The sequence below is a fragment of the Ylistrum balloti genome, unplaced genomic scaffold (genome assembly GCF_031769215.1).
Source record: "Ylistrum balloti isolate Yb309-2 unplaced genomic scaffold, AGI_CSIRO_Ybal_v1 Utg372190, whole genome shotgun sequence".
Lineage (NCBI taxonomy): Eukaryota > Metazoa > Mollusca > Bivalvia > Pectinida > Pectinidae > Ylistrum > Ylistrum balloti.
Window position 1 is genome coordinate 11,340 of NW_026783035.1, and position 27,813 is coordinate 39,152.

At 34.5% G+C, this 27,813-nt stretch overlaps 1 protein-coding gene across 1 annotated transcript; it reads left to right on the forward strand.

Moving 5' to 3' along the window:
• Positions 1 to 382: 382 nt before the first annotated feature.
• LOC132564342 (von Willebrand factor A domain-containing protein 7-like) lies at positions 383 to 27,350 on the forward strand. The gene is made up of 20 exons (XM_060228996.1): positions 383 to 605; positions 3,965 to 4,087; positions 4,349 to 4,537; positions 5,470 to 5,548; positions 6,481 to 6,563; positions 11,982 to 12,167; positions 12,833 to 13,054; positions 13,733 to 13,852; positions 14,083 to 14,247; positions 15,124 to 15,239; positions 15,830 to 15,989; positions 16,951 to 17,024; positions 18,203 to 18,353; positions 18,658 to 18,827; positions 20,635 to 20,746; positions 21,760 to 21,958; positions 23,205 to 23,274; positions 23,822 to 24,006; positions 25,246 to 25,432; positions 27,117 to 27,350. The coding sequence occupies exons 1-20, from the start codon at positions 383 to 385 to the stop codon at positions 27,348 to 27,350; spliced, it is 3,048 nt and encodes a 1,015-aa protein (XP_060084979.1).
• The last annotated feature ends 463 nt before the right edge of the window (positions 27,351 to 27,813 follow it).

Below are 27,813 nucleotides of genomic sequence, written 5' to 3' on the forward strand. Positions count from 1 at the left end.
GTCAAACAACGAAAATCAATAAGAGCGTTAACCAATAGATGTCACAAGGAAGTTCAGGTATGGGCTACTGGGCTGTCTATCTCATTCGATATTGACACAACATTTTCTGTCAACCAGAACAAAGCAGATATACGGTTGATAACGTCAATCTACCAAAGGGTCACCTCTATAAATAGTTCACGTTAGGTAGCGATTACACATTGTTGCTCTGTTCAACAGACACACAATGAATCAATTCACGTCCGAAACAGCAGTGTAAATTGGACTTTGTATAATTTACTTTTGATTATGGTCATTGTATTGTCTATCGAACGAATATTAGATAAAATCAGACATAAAAACTGGATTGTTATGTGTGTTAAATCAGTTGCCAATTGAAACAATGGCGATGCTTTTGCTACTCAGTGTGTTGTCAATTGTGGCGGTAGGAACCGTAGCATTTAAGCCAACCATTGGTCAAGGAGACGACCCATCTATGTATACTCATGAAAGTATCACACTGGAGGGTATTGACAAGGCCGCTGCCGATTTCCTGATGTCAAATGGCTTTGTGAACACTACGAAAACGAATCATTATGAGATTGTCAAGGAATATTTCGGATCGGGTAAGTCATGTACTCATTGCAAACATCGGTTACTTATTTGATAGTTAATGATAATGTTCATAATCAACTTAACAATTTTTGCTTATTTGTCCGAACATGATTCATGTTGAATGATAATGTACATCCGGAAATCCATTTCTCAATATAATTATTTTCTATAAACGACTTTTCATTGACCGAAGGGCCCAGAATCAATCACGGTGACAAGTTTCATTAAATCTATGGGTAAGTTATCAAGAACTGCAGGATCCAAGTGTTTGGACAGAGACATGCTGGTATGGGTCGATATCAAATTCCAATTGAACGAATTATTCTAGTTAAATCCGTTATAATATTAAAATGGCTGACGATTTACTACAATGTTAACGTCCAGGTGTCAAAATAGTTTACTTGTAATAAGTTCGCTCGTTGTTTATAAAGTTACCATTGTTGACCTCTCAAAAAATCAGCTTTTTACTTTATAATTATGATAATTAATATAATGTAACAGTATATACACATTTTCAAACCTATTTTATTCAATTTGACATTAGGTTTTTACATATTGCCATTAAAATCATTACATATTTATTCTAGTTTTAATTTGTTTCAATTCTAATCTGCGAAAATTGTATGAGAAATTGCTATTTAAATATATTTATACTTAACTAGTGTTTACAACAATTGCGAAACAAGTTATTTCAACTTACAATAATCACCCTTGTTGACCCAGGTACTGTATATGGATACAAAAGTATCCGGGAAGTGGGGTTTCCAGTTGTTTGGCAGGTGGCCGCCTGCTTTTAGGCGTTTATCTATGGAAATCACTACTTGTTTGTCTTTTGCATAATTATTTTTAAAACGGAATTCGACATGTGGCAAATAAAAAGTATTAGTGTTTTAGTAAAGTGCCTTGAACTTATACGCTAACAATAACTTATTTTAAATATTCTGGAGATTTACGTACTATTTTGCTGTTGTGATACTCTAAACTTCTGGAGTGTTTCTGAATATTAATTGAAATCCTAGTATGCTGAACCTTTCATAATTATAATTGCATATCTATTTATCAAATTTTGTAACACATCAAGCAGACTGGACTAAAGAAACAAGTAAAAAATCACAGAGCAAATGTATAATGCGATACAGTATAATCAACTAATCAATAAACATGTATCGACCATCCAAGACTTTTCAGTTATGCCTAATGGCCTAAAGAGGCGAATTTATTAGAATGAAACTTTATCACAAAAACGTCTGAGGTTGAAATCTATATGAGAAGATGCACAAGGTCACACTACAAATTTAGAATTTTTGAAAATCCTTCAATCACATTACTGGGGAAATACTCTCCTTTTCTCGATGTCTTTTTCTCACCTTTCCCTACATGGTCCACTGTGTTCCAAGTCGACATCATAATTACCCTTACCCGTCTTCGGATGGGCTATACATACCTCACATATTCATATATGTTGAAAGGCGGAGATAATCTTTCATGCATAGGATTTGATGAGCCATTCACTGTTAAACATTTTTATTGGACAGCATTGACCTTAATATAATAATAATAATATACTAAATTGATATATCTAATTCGTTAGGATTACACTAAAGCGCTTTACATAAAATAACATAAAAAATTAAGCATAAAAGTATATCGTTCATTATCCATCAATGTAAAATGTCCATCACAAAAAACCTTCTGTTATGAATATGACGTGCCATTTTAATAATTTGTGATGATATATTTAAGATTTATAACATTTGTTTTTTGTCTTTTAGTTTGTTTGATGTTATTTCCGTTTTGGATCACTGTATGTTTCTCCAGTTGATGGGCCTAATGTTTTTTGTCGTGTTGACAGGCCATTCAATATTTGCCAATTAAATTTTAAAATGGTAATGTTATAAATCTAAATATACCATAAACTATAGTATGTGTAGTGAATGACCTCTAAAATAGTTTGAGCACGTCATCGGTTAGTCCGTTATCAGCATTATGTTATCATGTCATCAAGTGTATTGCTACCGTGTTTAGGTTACACATGTCCGTACAGAGGTTATTTAACGTGACTGGGAGATGACACTATCTATTGTCGATACCCTTTTCACACGAAGTTATCTATTGCCCCAAGCTAACAAGAAGTATTTTGTAACATGTTCTTTGATTCAGTGTGGTTTATGATTATATATTTCACTACATAAATATATAAACGGATATAAGATTTTAAATACGCAGAAATTATATATGTTATATACAATAGGCTCCTAGTATCGGACATGAACTTATTTTCAAATGTATTCGACCAAATCAAATCCAATTCAGTGAACAATGGAAATAATAAATTTTATCGTTATGATTGCATTCTTAACGGCCCGTCAACACATAAAAGTTCATTATGGCCATCAACCGGTAAAACACAGCGATCCAAAAAGGAAATAATATCACACAAAGTAAAAGGTAAAAGACAAGTGCTAAAAATTCGAAATGGAAATACACTTCGAACAACAGTTACATAGTTTTAAACTCCCAACAGAAGCGACACATCTTGTCTTCGAGTAACATATGAAACACATTGTCTAACCCGGAAACATAGGTGTATCTGGAAAGGTACCAAATTTGTTTAGTAGATAATAACCAGGTGGGATTGGCGATATAACTCTGAACATAAAGCGTTGTGAAAACCAGGAAGACGAAATAAACTAAGCAAATAGATTATAAATTCAAAACGATTAAACGCTTATTCAATAGGAGGGTGTTTCGTGTTGGCAGGACAAGAGTGGCATGCTATAACAAGATCCGGTTAACTAAGAAACAACGTGTACGCCATTCCCAAAACTATATTTATCAACAGCCCTGCATATCGTCACGTCTTCATTCTTATCGGAAGTTACGCTGAAAAGTATATACACATTTCCATGACTTTAAATGACATCGGATTATATCGATAATGGGATTAAAAATTTCAATCGATTCTTAAGAGCCTTTTTTATTTTCTATTATCAATTCTTAAGCGTGCATTAGCTAAAGTCGAATTCTCTGTAGCTCGGCGTATGCTATACACACACATACATATATATATATTGAAATGCATGTAAAATAAGAAGTGATCGGGTGTCGCGCTCGCATTTTACCTGAGGTCGATTCTCTGAGCTGACGTGAAAGGTATGGGGATATCACCTCCCCCTCCCCACCGTACCCGGTACTCTGGTTTCCTCCCAAAATAGGTCAACAAGAGTTGATTTCAACTAGCTGATATATTGTAGAATTGATTGATAGTGTATGTATCTAAAATGCATTTTTCCAGTTGAATTCGACATACTTATCCATATGTTTGCAGCGTTGTTTGTACTTTAACTTAGTGAATGTACCCATATTCTAGATACAAAGAGTTACCAGGACTACCAACAAAGAGGTCACGAGTTTGCTCTAGCTGTAATGAAAGTTTACAAAAGTTATCATTTGAACCCGGATTACACTGTCAATTCTGAACGGATAATTGAAGGTTTGTGAACACTAATATATATTAATGATTGCGCAAATTTCAGTTTCTGTATACCGCTCACATAGCAATCATTTTGGTGAAAACGGTATATTAAGATGCATTCCTGTTGCTGTCTCGTGATCACGTGATAAACTTATTCTGACGTTATTTGTTTGTTCATATTTACACTTGAACATTTGTTTTGTTTGATTAGAATACTAACTAAATTCGAGTATTTCCTTGTTGTAATGATGTTTCTGGCTTTTTATAACTATAAAACAGCTGACAGTCTTGTCCAGTCAACACGATTACAGATTGCATCCATCCTATCAAATGGAACGTTGGAGGATGCATCCACGGCACTTTTGATCGATAAAGTGGGGAAATGTTTGATGATCATACAGTCGTTCTACAGCAACACAAATTGGATAGAGATGATGGTAGATGGCGGAGAGTCCTTTCTGACATTTGGTGAGTATGTAATATGTATAAGTGAGAATAGTACATGGATTTTACATGTATCTCTTGCTTCTCCATCTAGTTTCGTAAAGGCCCTGAGTTTGAGCAAAATCATAAAGTTACATTTACTTCTACTGATCACGGTTAAGGATATCTGATTTTGAGGAATCTGATATAGTCTTGGCTCAATAGATTTTAATATACAATAACGACTGAGAAATTGATTCATATTTATAGATAAGAATATTTACTTTTGCACTGAACACCGTCCTGATTAACTTACGAAGCAAAACGTATTTTATTTTCCACTAATATATCAATAATGTGACGGTAATACACCAATGGTTTTAACAAGTATATATCTAAGAATTCTTTTAACAATTTTATTAAATTTGAGGAGCTGCCATTTTGATATACTGCGTCAGTTTCCAATGACACCAGCAAAACAACCCCCTCCCCATAGAGGGCATTATTTCAGTCTTTTAATTAAGCAAATTGCCAAGACTAGATTATCTAAATGGAAAATGTAATAAATGAATATGTTGTCAGAGGTTCAATATTCATTGATATATCGTTTTCTGACATTAACTTACCTACATATTTAACATTGTGCTCAACTTGCTCAGCGCAGCAAAAAGTTATATGTATGTCAATATATGTTACACACCAATGGATGTAAAGACAAACAATTACATGTAAATTGCAAATAATATTTGAACATTATTTTCAGTCATTTATTATCTATAATACAAGGAAAATCAATGGATATGAGGCGGTAAACAATATACATATAAAAAGTGCATAATTTCTATATATTAACTACTTTATAAACATTTAATATTACTGTGTTTGGTACTTTATGGGTTTTATTGTGTCTGGTTTACGTAATATATGAAAGATGTCTTTGTCGCGACCTATTTATGTTCCGTTATCTGAACTTGTAGGGACCCTGGCATCAACTCATCAGAACGTGGTCGCCACAGGAACTGCAACTTGCCGCAACTGTGACGACAGCATCCCGAAGTAAGATATTGGTTGAATTTAGATATCAATAAATGTTGTATGAACATGGTAAATATTTGACATCTAAGGATACATTGAGAAGTGTTCTCAACTTTAATTTCCTTTATATAACAATAACTTCAACTTACACAAAAACACGGTAGTAATAAATAATAAATATACATATTACTTGATAAGATTGTACTTCTTGCCCGCTTTGTAAGTCCTTATCTTCATTGGCAAGTCTTACAAGGACGAGGTCGAGGTGTGATGCTGTTTAATTAAATATGGAGAAAATTATTACATTATTTATGATATAAATAACGTTTTTTTTATTTAAGTATGTGTATGAATGTAAGTTTTTGGTTGTTTTGATTGCTGATGTTAGATATTTTGTGAAAACTAGACAAAAACCATATTCGGTAAATCTTACTAATCAATTCTCATGGCTATTTTGTATTCTTTTTTTAGTAATTAAATAAACCAAGTCAATACCCAAACAAACACGTCACACTTAAATTCAAGTTGCCAATTTTTGGCACACAGCCACCTAGAAACGTACTAATTTTGAACATGGTGTTTGTTTTGCATATCTGCATGTCAAATATGTTTTAATATCCATTTTTTCTACATTTCTATTTATATTATATTGTATAGCAGCACAGTACGTGATTAAATCCGCATGTGTAAGACATTCAATTAACTTCATTAATTCATTAATACCTTACACATGCGGATTTAATAACGTACAGTACTGGTACAACAAACAATACAAGTAGAAATGTAGCAAAAACGGCTATTAAAACATATTTGACATTCAATTAACTTCATTTAAAAAATGTGTAAAAAAAAGTCTTTTTCCATTGAACACAGTTCTTTCCCTATTTTAAATATACATCCAGTACATTAATAAACGGTACAAACATCATTTTTTTCTATTTGTGTCATTTTAGCTCGTGTAACAACAATTTGTTGGTTAAGGATCGTCTAACAAGTGGATATCTGTATAGCCAGTCTTCCGTCCCAAAACCAAAAGGTGAGTCTAATCAAAGTTATTACTGTTATCATTATTGTAAATCATGTGAAACATGCTTACGAATTTAACTCAAACAAGCGACAAACCGATCGTTTGATGGTGTTATACATTGATCACTATATTTTGCACAAAAATACTTTTATTAGTTTTGTAGATTCCCAAGTTATTGTTTGCAAGAAGACACGGCCTCAGTTCTATCAAAGTAAACTTATATGTACCACGGATTGTACCATTCAATAAAACATTCATAGGTACTACATTACCACACCCGATAGTTGTTTCTAACCTTTCTTAGGTTTCCGTTATTTCCTGGTTTGTTTTTTTTATCATAAAACCACTTTAGAATCAGTCTTCATATTAACTTAGCTGTTGTAAGGCTGATAAACTCAAAACAAATGAACTTTAAGTCTGAAATATTCCAAGTGAAATGCCGTATCCAGATATCATGATCTGTTCCTTAAACCTGTGATAAGTAAACCATTTAAATGTGATATGACAGACCACGTAAATTTCCCGAATTTGTTACAGCCTAGCAACTCGTGAGATAAGCCCTATTCATATGACATCAGCTGTTGCGACAACGCAAAACACATGATAAACAAGCGAACAAACTTTGTGATTGGCTGTCTTATCATGTATAGTATCACGGTCGTTTACCTTCCACGAATGACGGGACAAATTATGGTCAATTTTATAGGAGTCACATCGAAAAGACTCGTACGATAGCATTACGCATTTTCCGTACTCCATTACTGGAAATGTGCTTAGCTGTCCTCAAGCCACTCCTTAAAACGATATCAATTTCAGTACAACTCGATGGCCCGACAGTTCATGGTTTTTTCAAAGGTTGTCCATTAAACTACCTGTTTCGGCATTCGTTTCCGAGAAAGGCGATCACGAACTCACAGTCTTAGTTCTGGTTTCTTTTTGCTGTGTTTTCTCAGCTTCTTTGGCAAGTGATATATTGGATGATGTCAGTAATAAAACTTGTTAACAATTTGTCAGGACTTTCTTTTTTGAAAGACACTTTCTAGTATTTCTTCGTTTGTAATACTTGTCTGTCTATGACAGTTCGCTGTTCTGTTATCACGCGGGCTTAGTAATTTATTGGTAAACGTGTCCCGCGCTTCACGTGCAATATCGTCTTTCCTACACCCCGACACATGAAAGATCCGACACCAATAAAACTAAATGCCAGTTCATTTGCCGCATAAGAAGTTATGAAATACCTATGTCTCATGACGTGATCCAGTATGGCCGATTTCGCATTATTGAAAAAATTGTCGATATGTTACTTTTGTTTTAAAAGGCTGAGTTAAATAAAATTATTTCGAAGAACATGAATAATTTCCTTATGAATGACTTCCAAAATGAAGATGAATGAATAAATTGTCGCCAATACCTAGTTCTAGTTGGTCGAAAGTTAGCTTTAATATTTACATACTTCGATGAAATTTGGCACGCATTTCGACATTGCAGGAAGAGAGGAAGAGATATTCATGTTGCTCGATCTCGATGAAATATTTGCCATGATAGATAGACATTCATTATTTCCTCGTAAATCGAGATTGATACAGAAAAAATAAGAATATTCACACTATTTCATGAACGCCGTGCATTGCGTCGTTTTTTTTTATTTGGCAACTTAAAAGTCAGTCATTTCATGGGACATTGTGTTCATAGTTTGTGAGAGGTTGATCATCAGATTCCCCCAGATAACATCTGTAACATGTAGATGTATAACACTACGATATCCTGAAAGGAAACTACACTGCTCCTGCTCATCGAAACACAATAATGTTAACTACCTGATCAAACAACAAATCCCTACTTTTGTATAACTTTTGACATAGTATAAGGAAATGAAGAATTATATCGTCTGACTTCTTTCCACACAACCGACATATCAACCTCTTCGTCACATAAAGAAACGACATTTTCACCATTTCAGTTATTTCCCACGCAACCACAAATGATTTTCTCTTACTTAGCTTTAACACCGGATTATTTCCTTATAAGAATTAATCTTTGCGTATCTGTGCAACTCCGGCCTACAGCTCATATCTTCGAGCCATTGTTGATAAAAAAATCGTTCAAAAAACGTTTCAGAAAACGACTCTAGCATGCTTTGGAAGGTACGAACTCGTTGAATATGAAATCATTCACAAAAGAAACTATTCCAAACTTCTGAAAAATATAAAATATATCAGGTATGAAACCTATTCGGACGTTATAGCAAGGTCCATATACAGCATCCAAGAGACGTACAAGGAATATGGCCTTTCATATATATGAAATGCTACCGTTACATAACTTGTTCCAGAACATTAACTTCTGTGTATTCATCGCATTACATATTGACTGTATACCAAGTGATTGGGTAGTTGCCAAAGTTGATGATGATTTTGGAAGACCAGGGCATCCTCTACAGGCGTATCTTTGTGTTTTCACTAACTATAAAATAACATTTTTCGTTTAAGAGTTCCACAATTCGCAGCTATACAGCATAGTTGGTAACACTACAAGGTTTACAATGTTTTCACTAATTAACGGGTGCATTCCATTTTGATGGATTCCGATTCCTACCAATGTGTTAAGTCATTTCTTCCTCTTTTTACTCACTTCAATCCTTGAACAGGTCGAGTTGATATTTGAGGTAAATCCTATGTCTGCATACGTTTTTTTGTTGTTGTCCACTGTATTTCCTTATTTCCAAGAGTTAACCTCCGTCAGGGAGATCCTACACGCGATCGGCAGGCGGAAAATGCCATCAAAGAGCTTTTATTGTGGTTGTATGCAAGTCTCCATTTACAAGAATATTTGTAAACGATATCTAGTTAATTTTTTAGCAACTGCAATGATGCGGCAAGATCGAGTGTGTCATCAGCCAGTAATATACAGGGTATATGAATGTTGCTTATGCGTAAACCAAAATGGCCAGCGTCAAGGCGAGGTCATCTATCATTACCAAAAAGCACCACGCTGACAACACGCGAGCTTGACCGACTCCTTGCAGGATTGGGTACTGATCACTGCGTCTCCCGTCGTACGAGACAGTAGAAAATACATAGCAGAAAGAGTCGTATAAAAGTCGCCAACATTTGCCATTGATGCCAAGGCGGTACAATTTAAACATCAGCCTACGAATCAAAAAGGCGCCAAACACTTTAGATTTTCTTTCCAGATCGCGATCGATTATTTCACGGCAAAAGCAGCGGTGATACTACTACATTGTTTATGGAAGCACTGCTGTATCGGGTGAGGAAATATAGTACCTTTGTAACACAGATGCAAGTGTTATGTCCCTGTCAAGTCGATAACGCTTCCCACACTTGAACAGGGGTATGACCACACCCAATTTGACATGGTTTGGGTACATTTCGAATTTTAGCATCCCATTATATAAATCGACTAAGGCATCTATCACACGGCGAATTTGATATGTTCCGTCATGATAGAGTCGTGACCACTAGCCTTTTCATTTTCCATGTCCATAACATTGCGTTTAAGTTCGCCTGAGGTTATGAGGTAGCTACAAATATTGTCTTCATAGGAGAAGCTAGCAATGTGAATGGATTCAACAATTCTACGTATTCCTTGAAACTGCTACTAAATTGGGGTCGACGTGTTGGCTTGGCTAATTAGCTGAAATTTTGCATCCAGGGATTCCTCAATTTATCAGGGTCCTGTATAATTTTATGGTCAACACGAAGTTCATGTGATGTTACATTTCTGTTGTTAGACAGCTTCCTCTTTGTTCTAATGTCGATATTAGCAAGTTTTTCGAACTGCTTGCGCTCATATTCTTCACGTGCTTTGACTAGTTCAGCACGAAACATCATTTTAGCATCTTTACAGTTTCCGTATGTGGTACCCTGATTAAGTAATTAAATATTAAATAGTTGTATTTAATAAATAGTAAATCCTGTACGGTAATAGTTTAATGCATACACGTATATTATCTCTTACTTCAGATGTCCAGTTGTTTGCATTATGTATGGTGAAGTAATTGTGTAGTGCGTTCGATAACGTATTGTAAAAGTATGTTTATGCGCTCGTATTGTATAGTCGTGTTTTTGTTTTTTAGGGATTTTTCGTGCCCGAAATAAATTTGAAGCAGACAACCTCGAGTCAGACGGTTTTTTTTTTAAATAACCCTAATTTCACACATATGACATGAATTGAAAACCTCTTGGCCGCCATTCGTTTATTCAGATTACTCGTGTCTCATAGTAGTATGTAGAGGCTTCACATTGTAATCTATCCAATACGGATTTAGATAATGACGATACCTTAACGGCTTGGTTAGTGCTATTACTACCGTTGACGTCGAGTAGGTGGTCCTCCATCAGCTTATCTACTAGCCTTTTGTATTCCATGACGTTTTCATCGGTGACTTTTTCGAGTTCAAGCTACGAGGCGACACATTGCTAGCATGTTTAGTAGATTCAACGAATATTATACTGCGCTCCGGAATATGATCTGGTACATTCAGGTAGTGATCGTTTCGAAGTCCGGTTTGGTTGTAGATAGAAGTATATGATCTATCATCGATGCACGGGTTCCGTCTACATACATATGGTATGATCAGGACCACTGGCCCAGCTTTTTGAGTTCAGCGACACCAAAAATCGGTCTCTCATAAATTGTCCGATAAGTTTTCCACGATCGTTGAAGTCAACGTAGTTTTTTTTAACTAAATCCTTTAGACAAATGAGCGTTGAAATCACCTATTATCATGACACCACCATTTCCTGCATATCGATCATTAAATATCGCACAGTTCTAAGCTTTCAGAATAAGCTCCCAATTACGAATTTGATGACGGCATTAGGACTCCAAATATTTAGATATCTATGCCAGATGCGCGTACGTATCTTTACGTTTCGTTGGGTCAACGTTTATTCGAGCATCAGATCTGCGTGAAAACTATTGTCGATACTGTGTGCGAAGTCTGAACTGTTCTGGCATCAACCAATGTTCACAGACAAAAGCCGCTTCACCTTTACCAAGTCCTTGACATACGTAGGGTGTGCCGAACATAATACTGTGTGTGTTCTAATTGTAAATTCGTATAATAAAATATACGCTTACAAGTAAAACGAGGGTCCTTATCTTAGTAGCCATTATATTCCGCCTTGTTCCCTTCACGCCGAGCGTCCTCATAGCTGAGGTCACACTTATTACGTCAGTGCGACCAATCCTCCCGATATCGATCATCGGTTTTCCCATCAAAGCGACTGTTTATCGTCAGCCGTCCTTCCTAAGTTGCAATAGAAATAGCATAATTATAACAGCAGAGGCAGTTTTGAAGATTTGTTTATGGTCAACGTTGCAGTTAAAACTAGTTCCCTTTTGCTTTAATGTCATTTTGCTAGGATATACTGTGCAACTTAGAATCATATCTTCCATACACAGGTGATCCTCGTGCTACTGAGGGTAAATGCAGTCATGGTGGAGTAAATGACTTCGGTAGGAATACTCCAGCAACAGGAGGGATAAACAAAGAAACACCAGATTGGAACTGGTCCCCACATGCTCATCTACACAACATGTCCGGACAAACTGCCGTTCAAGCGACGGCAGCATTCTTCATAGACGCAAGTATGGTCCGGTTATTTATCTTTATAGCAGAGATGATATGGAAATAACTTTGTCCTAATTTTGTTAAAATCTTGATGTGTATTCAATGCGTTTTTGCGCCACTGAATAAATAGATTTGATTGTACAAAAATACACGTTTTAATAGAAATTAAGATAAAGATACAGCGAATTATAACCTAGGATCGAACAATTTCTACACTTGGTCATCCGTCAGTGTGAAAGTCCAGTCTTAATCAATAGTGAAAACGATATTGCTTATAAATAAGATATCTGTTTTATAATCCTTGACCTTTTTAAACTATCATTGTTATATTGTTGATTATTTGATCCTGGTTTCCATTATATACTTTTTAACCTTCCAATCTGTTATCCAACCATGATTGTTCCGTAAAGTTTGTGCTTCTTCTTAACAACTATATTAAATTTCACTAATGAATTATTATACTTTATTGAAAGGCGATATTCACTAGGTTTTCTGTTATGTGTCGTTTTGGTTCTAAAGTGTTCATTTATAACAGATTATTATCCTTAATGTTCCCAAAATGTATATATTTGTTTTACATATGACATATGGCTAATATTTGGTTAAGTAGTATTGTACTCGTTGGAAGTCGTCCTTGATTATGTTAATTGATTATATGACTAAAATGTACTTTATTTCAAAGCAACGGGATTGCTGTCTGGTATTGGGCAAACCATGATGATAGACGTCTTTAAACTGAAGAGACAGGTACATGAGTTATCTATGGGTTTTGTGATTGACGTCACTGGGTCAATGGCTAATGACATAAATTCTGTGAAAAACACACTTATCGGCTACTTGTCTGCAGCCATTGGAACTCCGAATGCACCACACAAATACGTTTTGTCAACATTCAGCGACCCCGGTATGTAATATTTCAAAACCTTACTAAATGTCCTAAACCTATAGCGTATGAAGTTCCGTGAATTACATTGTGTCGTCTTCACTTTTCCACGTCACATATTTTTTACGTCACAACAGAAACGGCTTGGGCGAAAATAACGCCAGTTTCAGATTTTATAACATTGCATGTGGGTTTATTTTACAGAAAATATATCCAATCTTTTCTCAGTTTTGCGATAAATAAAACCAATATTAAACTTGTTTTCATCCTTTTTACTAAACTCGTCATAATCGTTTCCTTTTACACCCCCTGAATCTCGGTTATATATGCCTCAAATAATACGCACTCATCTTAAATCCACTATGTCTTTCCTAAACATTTAATAAAATGGTGGTCTGAATCTAGATTGAACGATTTAGCAACATCACGTCACGAAACGGTGGAGGATCGGTTGTTATAATGCTGAGAAAACATTTCAAGATTATATTTTCGAAATCAACAGATAGTATGGTAATACTTAGCATTCGGTATCTCGTGCTAATTAATATATTTTAACATTTTGAAGTAATGGATAACGCAGTTTAATATTTAAAGAAGGAATAATTAATAATTCTACATTATTCTTTTCAGTAGGATTTTGATATTTGATTGGCGTCAAATACAAAACAATAAGTTAAGCCCGAATTTCGAATTTTACAGCAAACCTTACCACACTTTTCGTTACAACTGACGGCCACGAAATGATACAAAGGATAGAAAGACTGACAGTAGGTGGAGGAGGCGACTGTCCAGAATACACGATATCTGGGGTATTAACAGGTAGTGTAATTTTTAAAACTCATCATTTTCATATCAACAACAATCGTATTTATTCATCATTAGATCATAATAACAATTTAAAAATCAAAACAATACAAGAAAATATTATAAGATGACCGTTTGAGGTTTAATCCATTTAATGACGTCAATTTGTGAATGTAACTGGAGAGAATATACTTAAAAGTTGTAACACTATAGGATTTCAATTTATCAATACCTTTACTTTGTAGCTATCAATGCCTCGGATCCATATTCCCTTATCTATGTTGCCACTGATGCTGATGCCAAAGACGCTAATATGACAGACGACGCTATAACAGAAGCAAATGCTAAGCATATCACTCTTCAATTCATACTCACAGGGAATTGTTCTAGCGCAAGTCGACGTCGCAGAGGTATATTAACGTCAACATATTGTAAATATTAACATGGTTTATGCAAGGTGGTCATGAAATCCCAAACAAGTAAACATAACAAACAAACCTTATTGCGATAAGAAAACGATATCTTTCCTCTCTCACACATAGTATACAGTTTGAAGCTGAGGTTAAACTTAAAACCTAGACCTGTTTTGTATTAATATAGGACAACTTTACTATTAATAAAACACATTTCCTCAAACGATAACTTCCAAATGAGCTTAAATCAGTTCGTTATGCAATTTAACACTGTTCTCGTTTCGAAACATCTACGGCGGCTCTATCTCCGTGTGTTTCCACCAATGCAACGTAATAACACAGCCAATAGCACACCGGAAGTATTGTTACCTTTAGCTGTTGTGATGAATAACATCGACATGCTGAAGTTGCTTGGTTCACTTCAGTGAATGTATTTTCATTGTGCCTTCTGACAGTGGAGCAGGACATGCTGCCCCGTTCTATATTGTTAAACTAATGGCTGTCGGTGAAAAATATACAAATAGTGATTCAGTGATGTTTTATCAGATTTTCAACGAAACAAAGCGTTCGGATGTCGATCAATTTTAGTAAAAAATATTCTCCATTCAAAGGTGTTCTTAAATCAGTTAAAAACAACAATGTGTCACTTTAATAAGCTCATTAACTAGAATTTAAAAGAATGAGATACATATAGAGAATGATCAATTAAATGAGATTAAAGAGCTTCTGCCATTGGAATACGTCAATGTTTGCTATACATCGGATTAATACTCTTTCTTTTCACTTGAAATCGATTTTGATATATACATTGATCTATGGTTGAATGATCAGAGATAAATCTACTAGTTACTAAACAGGATTTGTTTTCCCCAGAAATACACGTCCGACAAACAAGAAGTGTATTCTCAGACCTTGCCCTGCATACTGGAGGCCATGTTTATCATGTGGATCATAGCGAGGTTACCGCAACTCTTGATCATGTGCTCGAGGTAGGCAAAAAATAATTGTTTTCATCGCTCACGGGGCCCCCAACATCAAGGGCAGTCATGTCAGGTTTGGAAAGAAACATATAGCTACTACTTTAATGAAACGTAATTGTTATATTTAAATGCACAAAATGTCATGGAGATTACCTGCTCGTTTAAAAGATAATTAAAAAATGGACAAGCGCAAAATAGAGCCTGGTATAATGTGTTATATTAGGAAATGTATATTCAACTATTCTTTCTGTTATATGATATATTTTTTATATAAAATGTTCAGTTAAAAGGGTAATTAATCAACAAAAATTATATTGAATGGAAGAAATTTGTATCGTCGTTTTTATTAGTGCACCTCCCCTCCGGTTTTGGGAATATTTTATGTATTTTGATGTCAACGATTTAGGACTCTTCGAATCACTGGTGTTTTGCCCGAAGAACGAAACCGCTATACATATTTGCTATGGATCATGTGACATTTTGTCAATATTCCGTTGTATCCCATTATATTCATTATTTAGATGTTAGAAATTAAAGTAAGGAATCTTTTCTAGATAAAGAACACATGTGTAATGTAAAACCGTATTCACATTTTTCAGAAAGATTTTCCCTCCTCAGAGGCGATCATTGATTACTTCGTCCAGACATCCACGGACAGCGACACAATGAACATCACTGCCGATAGTGAGGCAGCCGTTCTCGTCGTAACCATAGAAGGACCGTTCAGCGAATACCAGGCATCGTTGTATCTTCCAAATGGTAAATGATATTTTTGTTGTTGTATATTCGTTAAAATATGACGGGACTGTTTTCTTCAATTCAACCATACAAAGTCATCACATTGTTTAAAACATATATTTTTATTTTGTTTCTAGTTTGTCCTTACTAATGACAATAAATTGTGTATACAACACAGACAATATGATGTTTTCTAGTTTCCAGGCTGTACTATTGCTCACAAACACACACACATATATGAAGTGTTGGACAGATTTTGAGAAAAGCTGAAACGGTTGTTCTCGCTTTTCTCACCAACCTTTTCCACGTTGTCAATGGATTTCGTCCATTTGAACAGCGAATAATAATTTATGAATCTTGGGCGGAAGTAGTATTCTCAAATCCCAAATAGGTTCGGAGACCTTGATGATCTTTTTATCAATGTTTTTTTTTAATAATTTCAATATATGTAGCATAGTGATATCCATTTAGTTTATATAAGATAATATACCGCGTATTACATACACTGTTTCTATTTGCGGCTACGTATCTCCGACTTTGTATTAGGGATAGGTTTATCTTTGGAAAATCTCTCCATTTGCTAACCTTTGTAAGTTTTAGTCACGTGCGAGCATTTCTGAATAGAATGGTAACATAATCATATCGTTTTAGGTTAGTTTTTAATACAGGATGTTTATATCTTTCACACTTTAGAAGTTCTTATAACAACCAGTAGTTTTGAGTGTAAAGTATCGACGACCACACGGCTATCTTCACCAGACAGATAACCCCTATGGAGAGTAACAACACTAACGTATGTAGTGTGTGAGATAGTAAGGAATCGACAAACTTAATCGGCTATACTATAATCCTATGTATACTAAGGTAGAAATTAGGGGTTGTCTTTAAAAAAACATATATTCACATAACCAACCTAAGGAAAATGTTCCGAGAATATGTTTTATGTTTATTAACAGTAATGCGATTTTTTCTTTCATTGTAGGTACAGAGCAATCATTCCCTACATCACGTGCTACAAGATACTATTCCAGTCATAAAATTACAATGTCAATTCAGGTATGTTAAAGTTCTCAATACAACTTACGGACTTCATGTGTTACAGCAGTATCCCGGCTAATCTTGAACGTTTTTATTAACCTCCCCAATAAGATTACTTCCTATCCGAAAACAATATTAAATTTTCCGTAAAATATGCTAGCTTTGAAGCATGAAAAATATACACAAGGAATCGCGAAATTCCAAAGTATCGTTCACATGTGAATTAAAAGCGATTAGAACCATAGTGCGTGAGTGAGAATGAAGTATATCCGTAAATAAGCCGGTAGGCCGCATGAGGGACATCTGTCTTATATAACAGACGTCATTGCCAATACTTACATCACGATTTTGTTTATCTCTTTCGCCCAACAATTTATCTTTTGTGATAATATATAACCTAAGAACCTTTTATGGGTTGACGGGCCGTTAAGAATGTTACAATAATGATAATACCCAGCAATGCTATACATGGGGTGGAGATCTAAACTGTTGTCAGGCACATTTACCTATTGTATCCCACCTTTCCTGCCCTAGGAGGCCAAGATCCGCAATTTATACCAAAACATGATTCACACCAAAGTTGGCGAAAATAGCCCCTCCCCCCGGGGTATGAGTGAGACGCTTTCTTTACCAATAATGATAATTTAGGTCCAAATAATAATGATTTCGGATTCCAAATTTATAACTCCATGAGATATGTTTTCTTATGGTAATGAAAAATTAAATGTTTCTAAACGTATTTTGTGCTAAGAAGCATCTGTATCTTTTTGGATATACTTGGGTAAAATCTATGACTGTATCTTTAATAACTTGCCTGCTCAAGTCAGATGCGTTTGAAAATTGGGAAATTTATTGGAGTATAGGTCTATTGTTACTATCCATCAAGAATTCGATATTTCTTTCGAACAATATCGATTTTCTACATTCGCCTCATAGGTTTCAAAATTTACACCTTAGTTGAAGAAAATCATATGCTAAGCATATATTACAAATTTCGCAAACAACTTCCTGTAAAATATAGATGATTCAACTAGTTCATGTTTGAAATTTCTACTATTTCAAGTTCGCTTTGCCTGTAGTTTAATGGGATTTGATATTTACTATCATAATTTTACTACAAAACACGAAAACATTTGTATTTCAGTTTTTTCGCGTGTTGAACATGTTTATACATACACTCATGATTATTTTTGTAGAGACCCCCTCCTGGAATTTGGAAATTGACCCGATTAACACATTCCACATGGAAAGTGAATGTGACAGCATCAACCTATTTGGATATCGACAGTCAGCTCAAAGAAGTCGAATATGGAATATCTTATGTAGTGGACCGTAATCCTATAATGGGTATGTCAAGGCTTTGTTAGAATCTCAAATATATACACATTGCTAAGATGTAACATGTTTCAAAATTGTATAAAGTCTTAACAACATGATTATAGAATGCATTAATAGGGAGACAGAGACACATAGCAAGAGTCGCAACGACATCTACATTACGTAAATATTAGCGATATAAAGCTGTTTCAAAATAATATGTATTCTTTTTAGCACAACATGTATTTAAATCATGTTATCGAATATACTTTTATTAGTAAAATCGTCATTTTCTTACAATGTAACTTTCAATTGTGTCGATCAATTACCACAGGTAAGAATTACACTCTGGAAGTCCTCGTCTACAATCTAAACACATCGGCGTCGGGTTTTCATCTGCATCTTTTAGACGAACAAGGAACAGTCATGTATAGTCAACCTGTGAATATAATATTCAGTTCTACAAAAATTACTGGATATATGGAAATCGTTACTCCAAATAAGGTAAAAAGGAAAATACTTTGTGCAATAGTGCTTAAGATGTTGTGTGTGTTAAACTAGCCCATTGGATCCATAGTGGGTTTTTTTCGATATTTGCATAAAACATTATCTCGAAAAGTATATGACTATGTTTAGCATAGGCTGTAGTTGTGCATATCCTACCTCGAATTCCTTACATATCTAATGTAGCCGTCAGCTACATCTCAGACTTAAACATCATTTCTTAAACTTGTCGTGCTACGTTAATGGATTATGACATATTCAACACAGAAATCAGTCAAAATTATGTGTAGTCGACCCTCGTTATCTCGAATTCGTGAACTAGAAGAACCCATTTATGTCTCAGTAATTTGTCGGGCCTATTCAAGATCTTAACTGGAATAACATAATAAGTGGAAGCTTCCTTGCAGTCCTGCCGACTTTGAGGTAACAAAGTCTGAATATATTTTTGTTATTTGAATTTCTATCAAAACTGTATCATTAAGGAGGATGGGAACTTTTTTTAATGTATGCAAGATTGGCTACATATATGCAATCTGTCATTTTGTTTGCTATCGTTTTTTCTAGTAAACAACTAAAGAATATAATTCACACTTCATATTCTGTGTGTTCATGCTTCGCATGTCATTCAACAAGCATGATTATTTTTTTTCTTTCAATGCAAACTTTAAAATAGAGGTTAGAAGATTTTTATTCCGATGTTTTACATTTTATTGCCTAGAACCTCAATTTCACGTTCAAATACATTGTTTTGTTTAATAGAACATGTACCGTTTACTGGTCGCAATGTTAGTTTAAATTTAACAGTTAGAAATAGGACACAGCAAACTCTTCTTCATTTGCCACTTGCCTCCTAACACAAAACCGTTAAAGAAAAATGTCCACCAAGGCTTTTGATAAGCGTGAGAATTGTGGTGTCTGTGCTTTACATTTTCTATTTCTAGATGGTCCCTGCGTCAATGATCTGTTGTATTTAGTTGTCGAATTTGCATTTCAATCAATATCTATTATCTTGTTTCCACAGCTCTTTCAATTTTGATCTTCGATATTAAGTTTGATTCAAGATTTTGCTAAATTGTCAACATTGTTTTGTAATAATAGTTAATTTGTTACCGGTTGATGTGTTTTCGGAGATGATATATCTAACGGAATATTCTAATTTATAATCAAATCATGAAAAGTATTCAGTACTTTGTAATGGTTTAGAACATGCTCTTTCTGGCAATATAACTCTGGTATCACATAGAAGTCATTTAGAGATTGCCCTTCCACAAAATGCGATGTCGATTTCAATGTTGCTCCAAATACCTCTCACGTGACTTGACGCTAAGTGCATATGAACCCAATTGAATTGGTTTTCCGTATGTCTAACTCTGAATTTTTATTATAAGGCACTATTCATATGCATGCCTTTTGTACAATTTTTTTCAGATACCAGTAGGTATATACCGCTGTTGGACGTTTAGGTCCCAAGGTTTCCCGTAACCTGCATGTCACGTTTTAATTCAATTGAATCGTGACTATGAATATACTAATATATTAGAGGTTGTTATAACATTATCCGTTGTATGAAAATCAAGAAATATGCTTAAATATGGGACAACTTTACCCCCCCCCCCCCCTCCAGATTTTGCCTCTTCTTTTGATCACTTTAGATTTCCAGCAGGTACCTTCTAGGCTTTCAGCATTACTGACGAGTCCTAGAAATATGAAACACTGTAGATGAAGTTTTTAACGTTTAAAAACATATTTACTCGCGTCTTTTTTACATTCTATAATGTTTGTGATATATATTATTTTCCTCCTTCAGAGCTTCTATGTACAGTTAAGCGGTATCGATCAAAATGGTTTCCAGTTCAAGAGAATGTCAAGAAAACTTACTACACCTGTTGGTGTGGATTTATATGTGACCCCAATACTAGGTGAGAAAAGCGAACGACTAAACATAATTGAAAGATATAGTGGATTTATCCTGATGTCTAATTTGTGTTTTTGTTAATCAGTCGAGTTTTCAAGGTTAAAATTAACGATGGTGTGTTGATCTTTAACACGTAATGGATATTTCATCCTCTCGATAAAATATCTTTAAACCATTTTTCCTATAACGGTTGGTATAAATTTAAATTTATACCATCATCATCAAGTGAAGGAACCTCTTCTAATATTGTCCTCCAAATTTGATTTGTGATCAAATTAAAAAGATGATTTAGGGTTTTAAAAATGTTAGTGTCCTTGCAACATCCTAAGTCAAATGTGTACATTTGTTCAAGGTACAAAATAAAAAGCAACAGCTAAAAAGGGGGGATTGGTTCTACAAGGTCGCTAATCAATTTGGTCTGTTTAATGCACCCGTGACAGAACATATCTTAATATAGATGTACGCTTATGCAATGTGTGAATTCATCGATGTTTGGGATAAGAGTTCACTTAATAAGACCGTAAAAACAAAACACGTACATATATAATGAACCCTATAACTGTCTCTAAGGACGATTTGATAATAATGTCGATTTCTTTTTTACTTAGAAAGCCACTTTGATTTAATTTTTAAATTTGATTTAAAAAATATCAATAAACAAAAATATATTGATTCTAAATTATATTTTAAAGACAACTTAGTTGAGCACGGACGTTGGTTATTATTTTACATATAATGCCATTCTATATTATTAAATTATATTGATATAAAAATATTTAACCATTGAATTGTAAAATTAAGCAGTTGTCCGAAGCAAATGTCATACTGGTTAATTAATCCAGATAATTTCATTATTTTTTTTCCGTTTATTTCACTTTGGCCAATTCATGCAGGTAATTCATATCAGACTTGTCTGTTTTAATTTCTAGTTGTAAAACTTTCCATAAATTTCGATGAGACAAAACCGTTCCATGCCAGTTAGTGTTATTTTCAATGTAATTATATATATTTTTACAGTTAACCTTGACACCGGAATACCACACAATATTACATATACATTAAGTAACTTGGGCAGATCCACTCAGACCTACACCGTTAGCATCACTGATGATAAAGGCAGGGTGTTAAGTCCAACATCTCAACAACAGATATTGCCTCCTGAGAATTCAACAACTGGAAATTTTCAGATACTAAGTTCCAACGAATTGGAATTTGTGTAAGCATTATTTTGTTATTATAAGAACGGTTTAACACTTGATAGCATATAAAGTAAAATGTATATTATATTATATCGAACTCACTTGAAAGTATGTAACTCACTACGATGACATTTGACAAAATACCATTAATGTTATTTTCCGGTTGTTTTTAGGGAATTACACAGGGATTCTTACCATGTTTTCATATCGTTAATACTTGACTACTTCTACGTTGACTTTTGAGATTGTCACCTGGTCCGTGTCAGGTATTCATGTTTCTGCCATCACAAAGTAGCGACTGGAAGAAAATATGTCGGTATTAATACCACCAAAAATATATATCTGAAGTTAAAACTTGATTTTCAAGAGCGTATATTTAGTCAGGGAATACACGTATTTTCTATTTATCGGAAAATTGTGATAACATACGTCCCAAATTCATTAAATAATTTGCGTACGGTCGTTCTAAATTGTATCCGGGACTTTGATCATTGCACTGGAACATCTGTTTTGAGTTTTAATTTGTTTCAAGATCCGATTAATACTTTGGTCTTTGAAGGACGGCGTTCCTTTGTATCTTGAGAGAGTGCATATGTTTAAAAAGTATGCTTTCGGAAAGGCTGGGATAAGTTTGTGTAGACTTGGTGTGATAGTACGATTGCAGACGCAAACATTTTACCGGCCCTTCACTCTATAACATTGTAATTATTTACAAATTTTCGAAAACTACTAACAGTGATCTTAACGCTGACCCAACAACCCAGAAATTCAAATGAAACATTTTGATGCTGTATAAGTGTGTGATGTTTGATTAGAATCTCTCAAGGAATCAAGCCGCTAGCGCGCTGACAATAATTTGCTAAAAGTAGAAAGTTACCTTTCCCACAAAACGGAAATTGCAAATTTCCTAAAAATTGAGAATTCCTCAAGGAGAGAAGACGCTAGAACATTGACAACTATTACTGATATGGTGAAGAATTGATGGAACGGACAGAGAGGAAAACTATATCCCCAACGATATCATCGTACAAGGGACCAATAAGCAACATACCAACGATAAAATGGAAACATAAAGGCATAGAAAATGTATATTTTTAATTATTATGTACATTTGAATCAACGAATCAATTAAAATGATAAAATTTGAAATATAACATACTTCAGCTTTTGAAGACATACATTATTTATACCAAAGAATGTAGACTAGACATGTAGGTATATATACGTGTTTATATTAAGATGAATTATGCTTTTTATCTGCAGAACTTACACAGTAAGTGTGAAGCTGTCAGGATCTACGGATATCCTTCAATCAAGCACGTCTACTGTGATGGTGAGTTAAAGTATACTTACCTCAGTAAAACCTGCATTATTTTAACAGTAATTTGTTTTTATTAAATATCTCATCTGTTTTTTGTAGTATAACGAATATGAAACAAGCTAAATTCTATATCGATCACTCTTATTTGTCCGGATTATAGCACACGAGAGGAAATCAACATGGTCTGGCCGTTAGACTTTCATATCTGATAGTGATTTCTTACCCTGTCGTCTGGGTGAAAAGCGTATGTGTGTTTACCACTGCCCCATCTGACCTTAGGTATACTTAAAGCTGTACCTACATCGCCATAACGATGCCATATGTGATATAGACGGATATATAACGATACAGGATTATTTATTCAATTCATATATGGTTAGAGTTCCCTACATATTCTTAGATTTTTTCAAAAATCTTTTAATTTGTGACAGGTATCGAAAATAGATATGACCTCAAAATAACTACGAAACTTAATTGCTTCTTCTCATACTAAAGCGAAGAGTAAAGTTTTCGTTATATTTATCTAATATCTTGTTTATTCCTTTTTTGTTTTCGACAGTTTGCTGGACCCGTGTGTTCCTCAATCATTTCTCAAAAATGCAGATCGGCAAACACAAAAACTAACTGTTCGATATTCACGTGGTCAGCAACAGCTATCTTTTCCTTCGAGGTAGCAACTTACACCAGCGTTCGAAACATTTCAATGACCATTGACCCGGTCAATGCGAAACGTTTACAACTCAGGTATAGCCGTAATTATATGTTTGCAATTATACAAAATTATACAATTGAAATAATAGTAAAACTTGGTTATAACTATCGAGTTTCAGTACAACCATAATTTCAATTTGTATCCTGTATTTCTAAATGAGCAGTGCTTCATTATACAGGCAACTTTCTATTATCACCAGGTTTTTAAGTCACCTATTACGATCACCCTTTGTCCGGCGTCGTGCGCCGTATAAGTTTGAAGATTTTCGTCTTCTGGAAAACTCTTAAACCGATTTCAATGGAATTTTTACAAAAACTTCTATGGCTAAAGGCACATCAGCATTGTACATTATATGGCTCCCAACAACCAGGGACCTGAGTGGCCAAAAAAGGTCAAATTGATTTAAATTTCAAAAAAATTGTCAAATTTCAGGTATGGTACTTTTCATAGATAAAGACCTTCAGTTGCTTTAGCGAAATTCTAAATTTCATGTCCCTAGGGTCTCACGTTTCCAACTAGGGAGGGGGTAGAGTTTACTACAGTCTATTTAGGAAAATTACATTTTTGAACATTAGTTTATTTTCTGTTGTAAATAATTCAAACCTGGTTAGAATTATTAGGTTAATATGAGAGTTTTGTGAGATACACATCTTGACCTCGGAGGACCCCTAGAGGCTGTTTGGCGGGGAAAATAACATTTTTGACCGTAATTTGCTTATTTTCTTTCAGAAATAGTTTTATTAATATAGCTGGGCGGGGCCAACAATGGGTCAAATTGACTGAAATTTCAAACATGTTCTGTTCCTGGATTGATGATTGTATATGAGAAAATTTTTAAAAAAAAAGTTATTTCTTTTTAAATTAAAACTGTTTAGACATCTTAGCCTGGGACAGCAGTTAATGTATACACAATTTACATTTGCATGTGTACAAACAAAGTCAAAGTTTTCTTTGACATGTTACAAGAACCATTGTGACTCAGGTGATCGTTAAAGCCCTTGTTCCACTTATCATAATCACAAAATGACCAGTTTAGTGCAGAGATTTAACTTACTGATCGGAACACTGACCACTCACGAAGTATCCCACCGTATCTTGCAACAGATACTTTTGTACATAACTGTTTATCAAAGACGTAATATAATTAATTCAATGACAATGTGGACAGCTTAACATTTTTCCAGACCTTGATGTGGTATAACCGTTGTAGTTTGAAATATGCAGATATACCTAGTACCATCGGAATGAATTAATACTCTGTTGTTATATAGTGGCGATTGCTGTCAAAGAAACTTCTCTGTGACTGCTAGACCATCAGTCGGAAGCGGATGTGAAACATCAGAGAACGTGGTCGCATCAGGCGATCAAGTTGTAATAAATGAGGTTAAAATTCCTGATATAACAAAGATCCCAGGGACTACTACAGAAACTCCGGAAGTTACTACAAATATTCCTGAGGTAACTACCGAAATTCTAGAAGTTACTACAAATATTCCTGAGGTAACTACAGAAATTCCAGAAGTTACTACAAAAATTCCAGATGTTACTACAGAAATTCAAGACATAACTACAACAATTCAAGAACAGACAACTGAAATTCCAGCAGTCAGTACAGTAGTTACAGACCACAATGTAGGTGACCGGTGTTGTTCTTTTAATTTTCATTGTACCTCTATACACCTCTGCCTTTTATCTGTTCTATACCGATCAACCTTTTTTCCCTATTCCTATGTCCAATATCATATCCATATTCATGCCATAAACTTCAGTTCAGAAGACAAGTTCTCCATGCCACCATTGTATAAAAGATACATTGGTATTTGACATCGATATTATTGAATGAACATTCTTAATGAGGAATATCAGTGTGTTTTCCCAAATTCTAAACATCAATTGTAAGCAACCGGTACATGATTTTTTGCATAAGGGAAAGTTGTACCAGAGTACTCTTCAATCTGACTACATCAGTGAGTACCATCCTATTTTAGAGATAGCCTTCTCTGTACCGTGCATCAACGAGAAAAAACTTTGGAGTGTGAACACCAACAACGAAACTGACAATCTCTTTAAACAACATGCGATCGTTTAGTTCATCACGAAGACATTAAGGTTGTCTCTTCTTGCGAGTATTACGAACATTATGACTGGACGTCGAGGCACTCTGTGACATACCAATGTTCGTTTTATAAAACCATTAATGATTTATTTGCCATTTTTATAGAACCATACTATGTACAGCTCATACGAACCTCTCAGAGAAGTCACACTTCATAATGTATTCATTTTCTACTTTTCTCCTTTCATTAAGTGGAACTCTTTTCCAGCAACAACATTGACATGTCTTACGCTAGACTCGTTTAAAATGGCCATCACTGCTCCCTATCACTCCAACCATAGCTGTACCTACCGTGTTTTAACATTTTAAATTCACTCGTCGTGTACCCAGCTGTAATTTAAATCACCTTTCACTCATTATAATCTACTAGTCACCTTTCCTTACCTTCCCTGTCAACAACCCGGTTTTTTGCATTTTACACACGTTTACCATTTAATCTGCACATATGCGCACATTGCACATTATCCAGATACAGTAGACATATAGAAATCGTAAGAACATAAATGAAAATAAGTCAATTACATAAGTGAACATTCTCTTAGAAACATATGATTTTAATCATTATTAGCTAATTCAAAGTCATATATAAAAATACGCATTAAGTGTATGATGTTTAAGAATTGTACGTTTCCTCTCCGAAAACAAGATTCTTTTGAGTATGGAATATCATGCACACATCTTCATAATTGAAAATCATTTTAACATCATAAAATATTCTGTTTATGTTATCTCAATTAGTCATTTCGAGGACAGCAATTCCTTATTCCATATTCCTTTTTGTTGTATATTTCATATTAAGTTAGCCATATACGAAGATCGAAGCCTTAGAAATAACAAAGTACATCAATTTAACATTATCACATGAGAAAATTTGCAATGACTTTTTCATACAACATTGCAGGTTTCACAATTCATAGCTTAGTAATATGCATTTAAATTACCATTTTGGGGAAAACTGCTGGGAAAGTTTTCTCATATTCAGTATTTATTTCAATAAACTATGTTTCTGGCTCGTTTCCATTGCAGGAAACAAAAGAAGTCGTTTCTCATCAAAGTTCCAACCAAGCTGTTTTTGTTGGCATTGGAATCGGGTCTGCAGCTGCAGTTGCCATCCTAACCGTTGCAGCGGTGGGATTAATAATTCGTATGAAAAAATCTAGGTCATCGAAAATACACCATTCCCAGGAAATCAACAATTATCCTAACCGGTATGAAAATGTCATCAAGCCAAAATTCAATCAATCTTCCCTGGATTTTTAGATAATTTGAATAATGCTTCTTGTGTGCTCGAACGAACGTATGATTAATTGTTTTACACAAGCATGTTTCATCAGTCGCATCCCAAGTTTAAAATCTTGGCTTATAGCATTACTGACGTGTCCTACCAGGACGAAATAGCTATAGCATGCAGTTCAATTCAATATTCAGATCTACTGAATCAAATTCTATATTTGTATAAAGAGAATTTTTCATTAACTTTTTTTGTCTTTTGTACAATCTTAAAATTATATTGAGCTTGCGTTTTTTTAAATACATGATCTGACTGTGATATTTACGACGAAGTAGATTTCTCTTAAAATCATTCTGTTTTAATGAAACAGTTGGTACCGAAAATTGAATAATGAAAAGATATATATAATTGTAAAAACATGTGAAGCGGGAAAACGGGGAAACTATTCCTTTCGAAAATTGTCAAATATACATTTTTTCCATTGCACCGCAA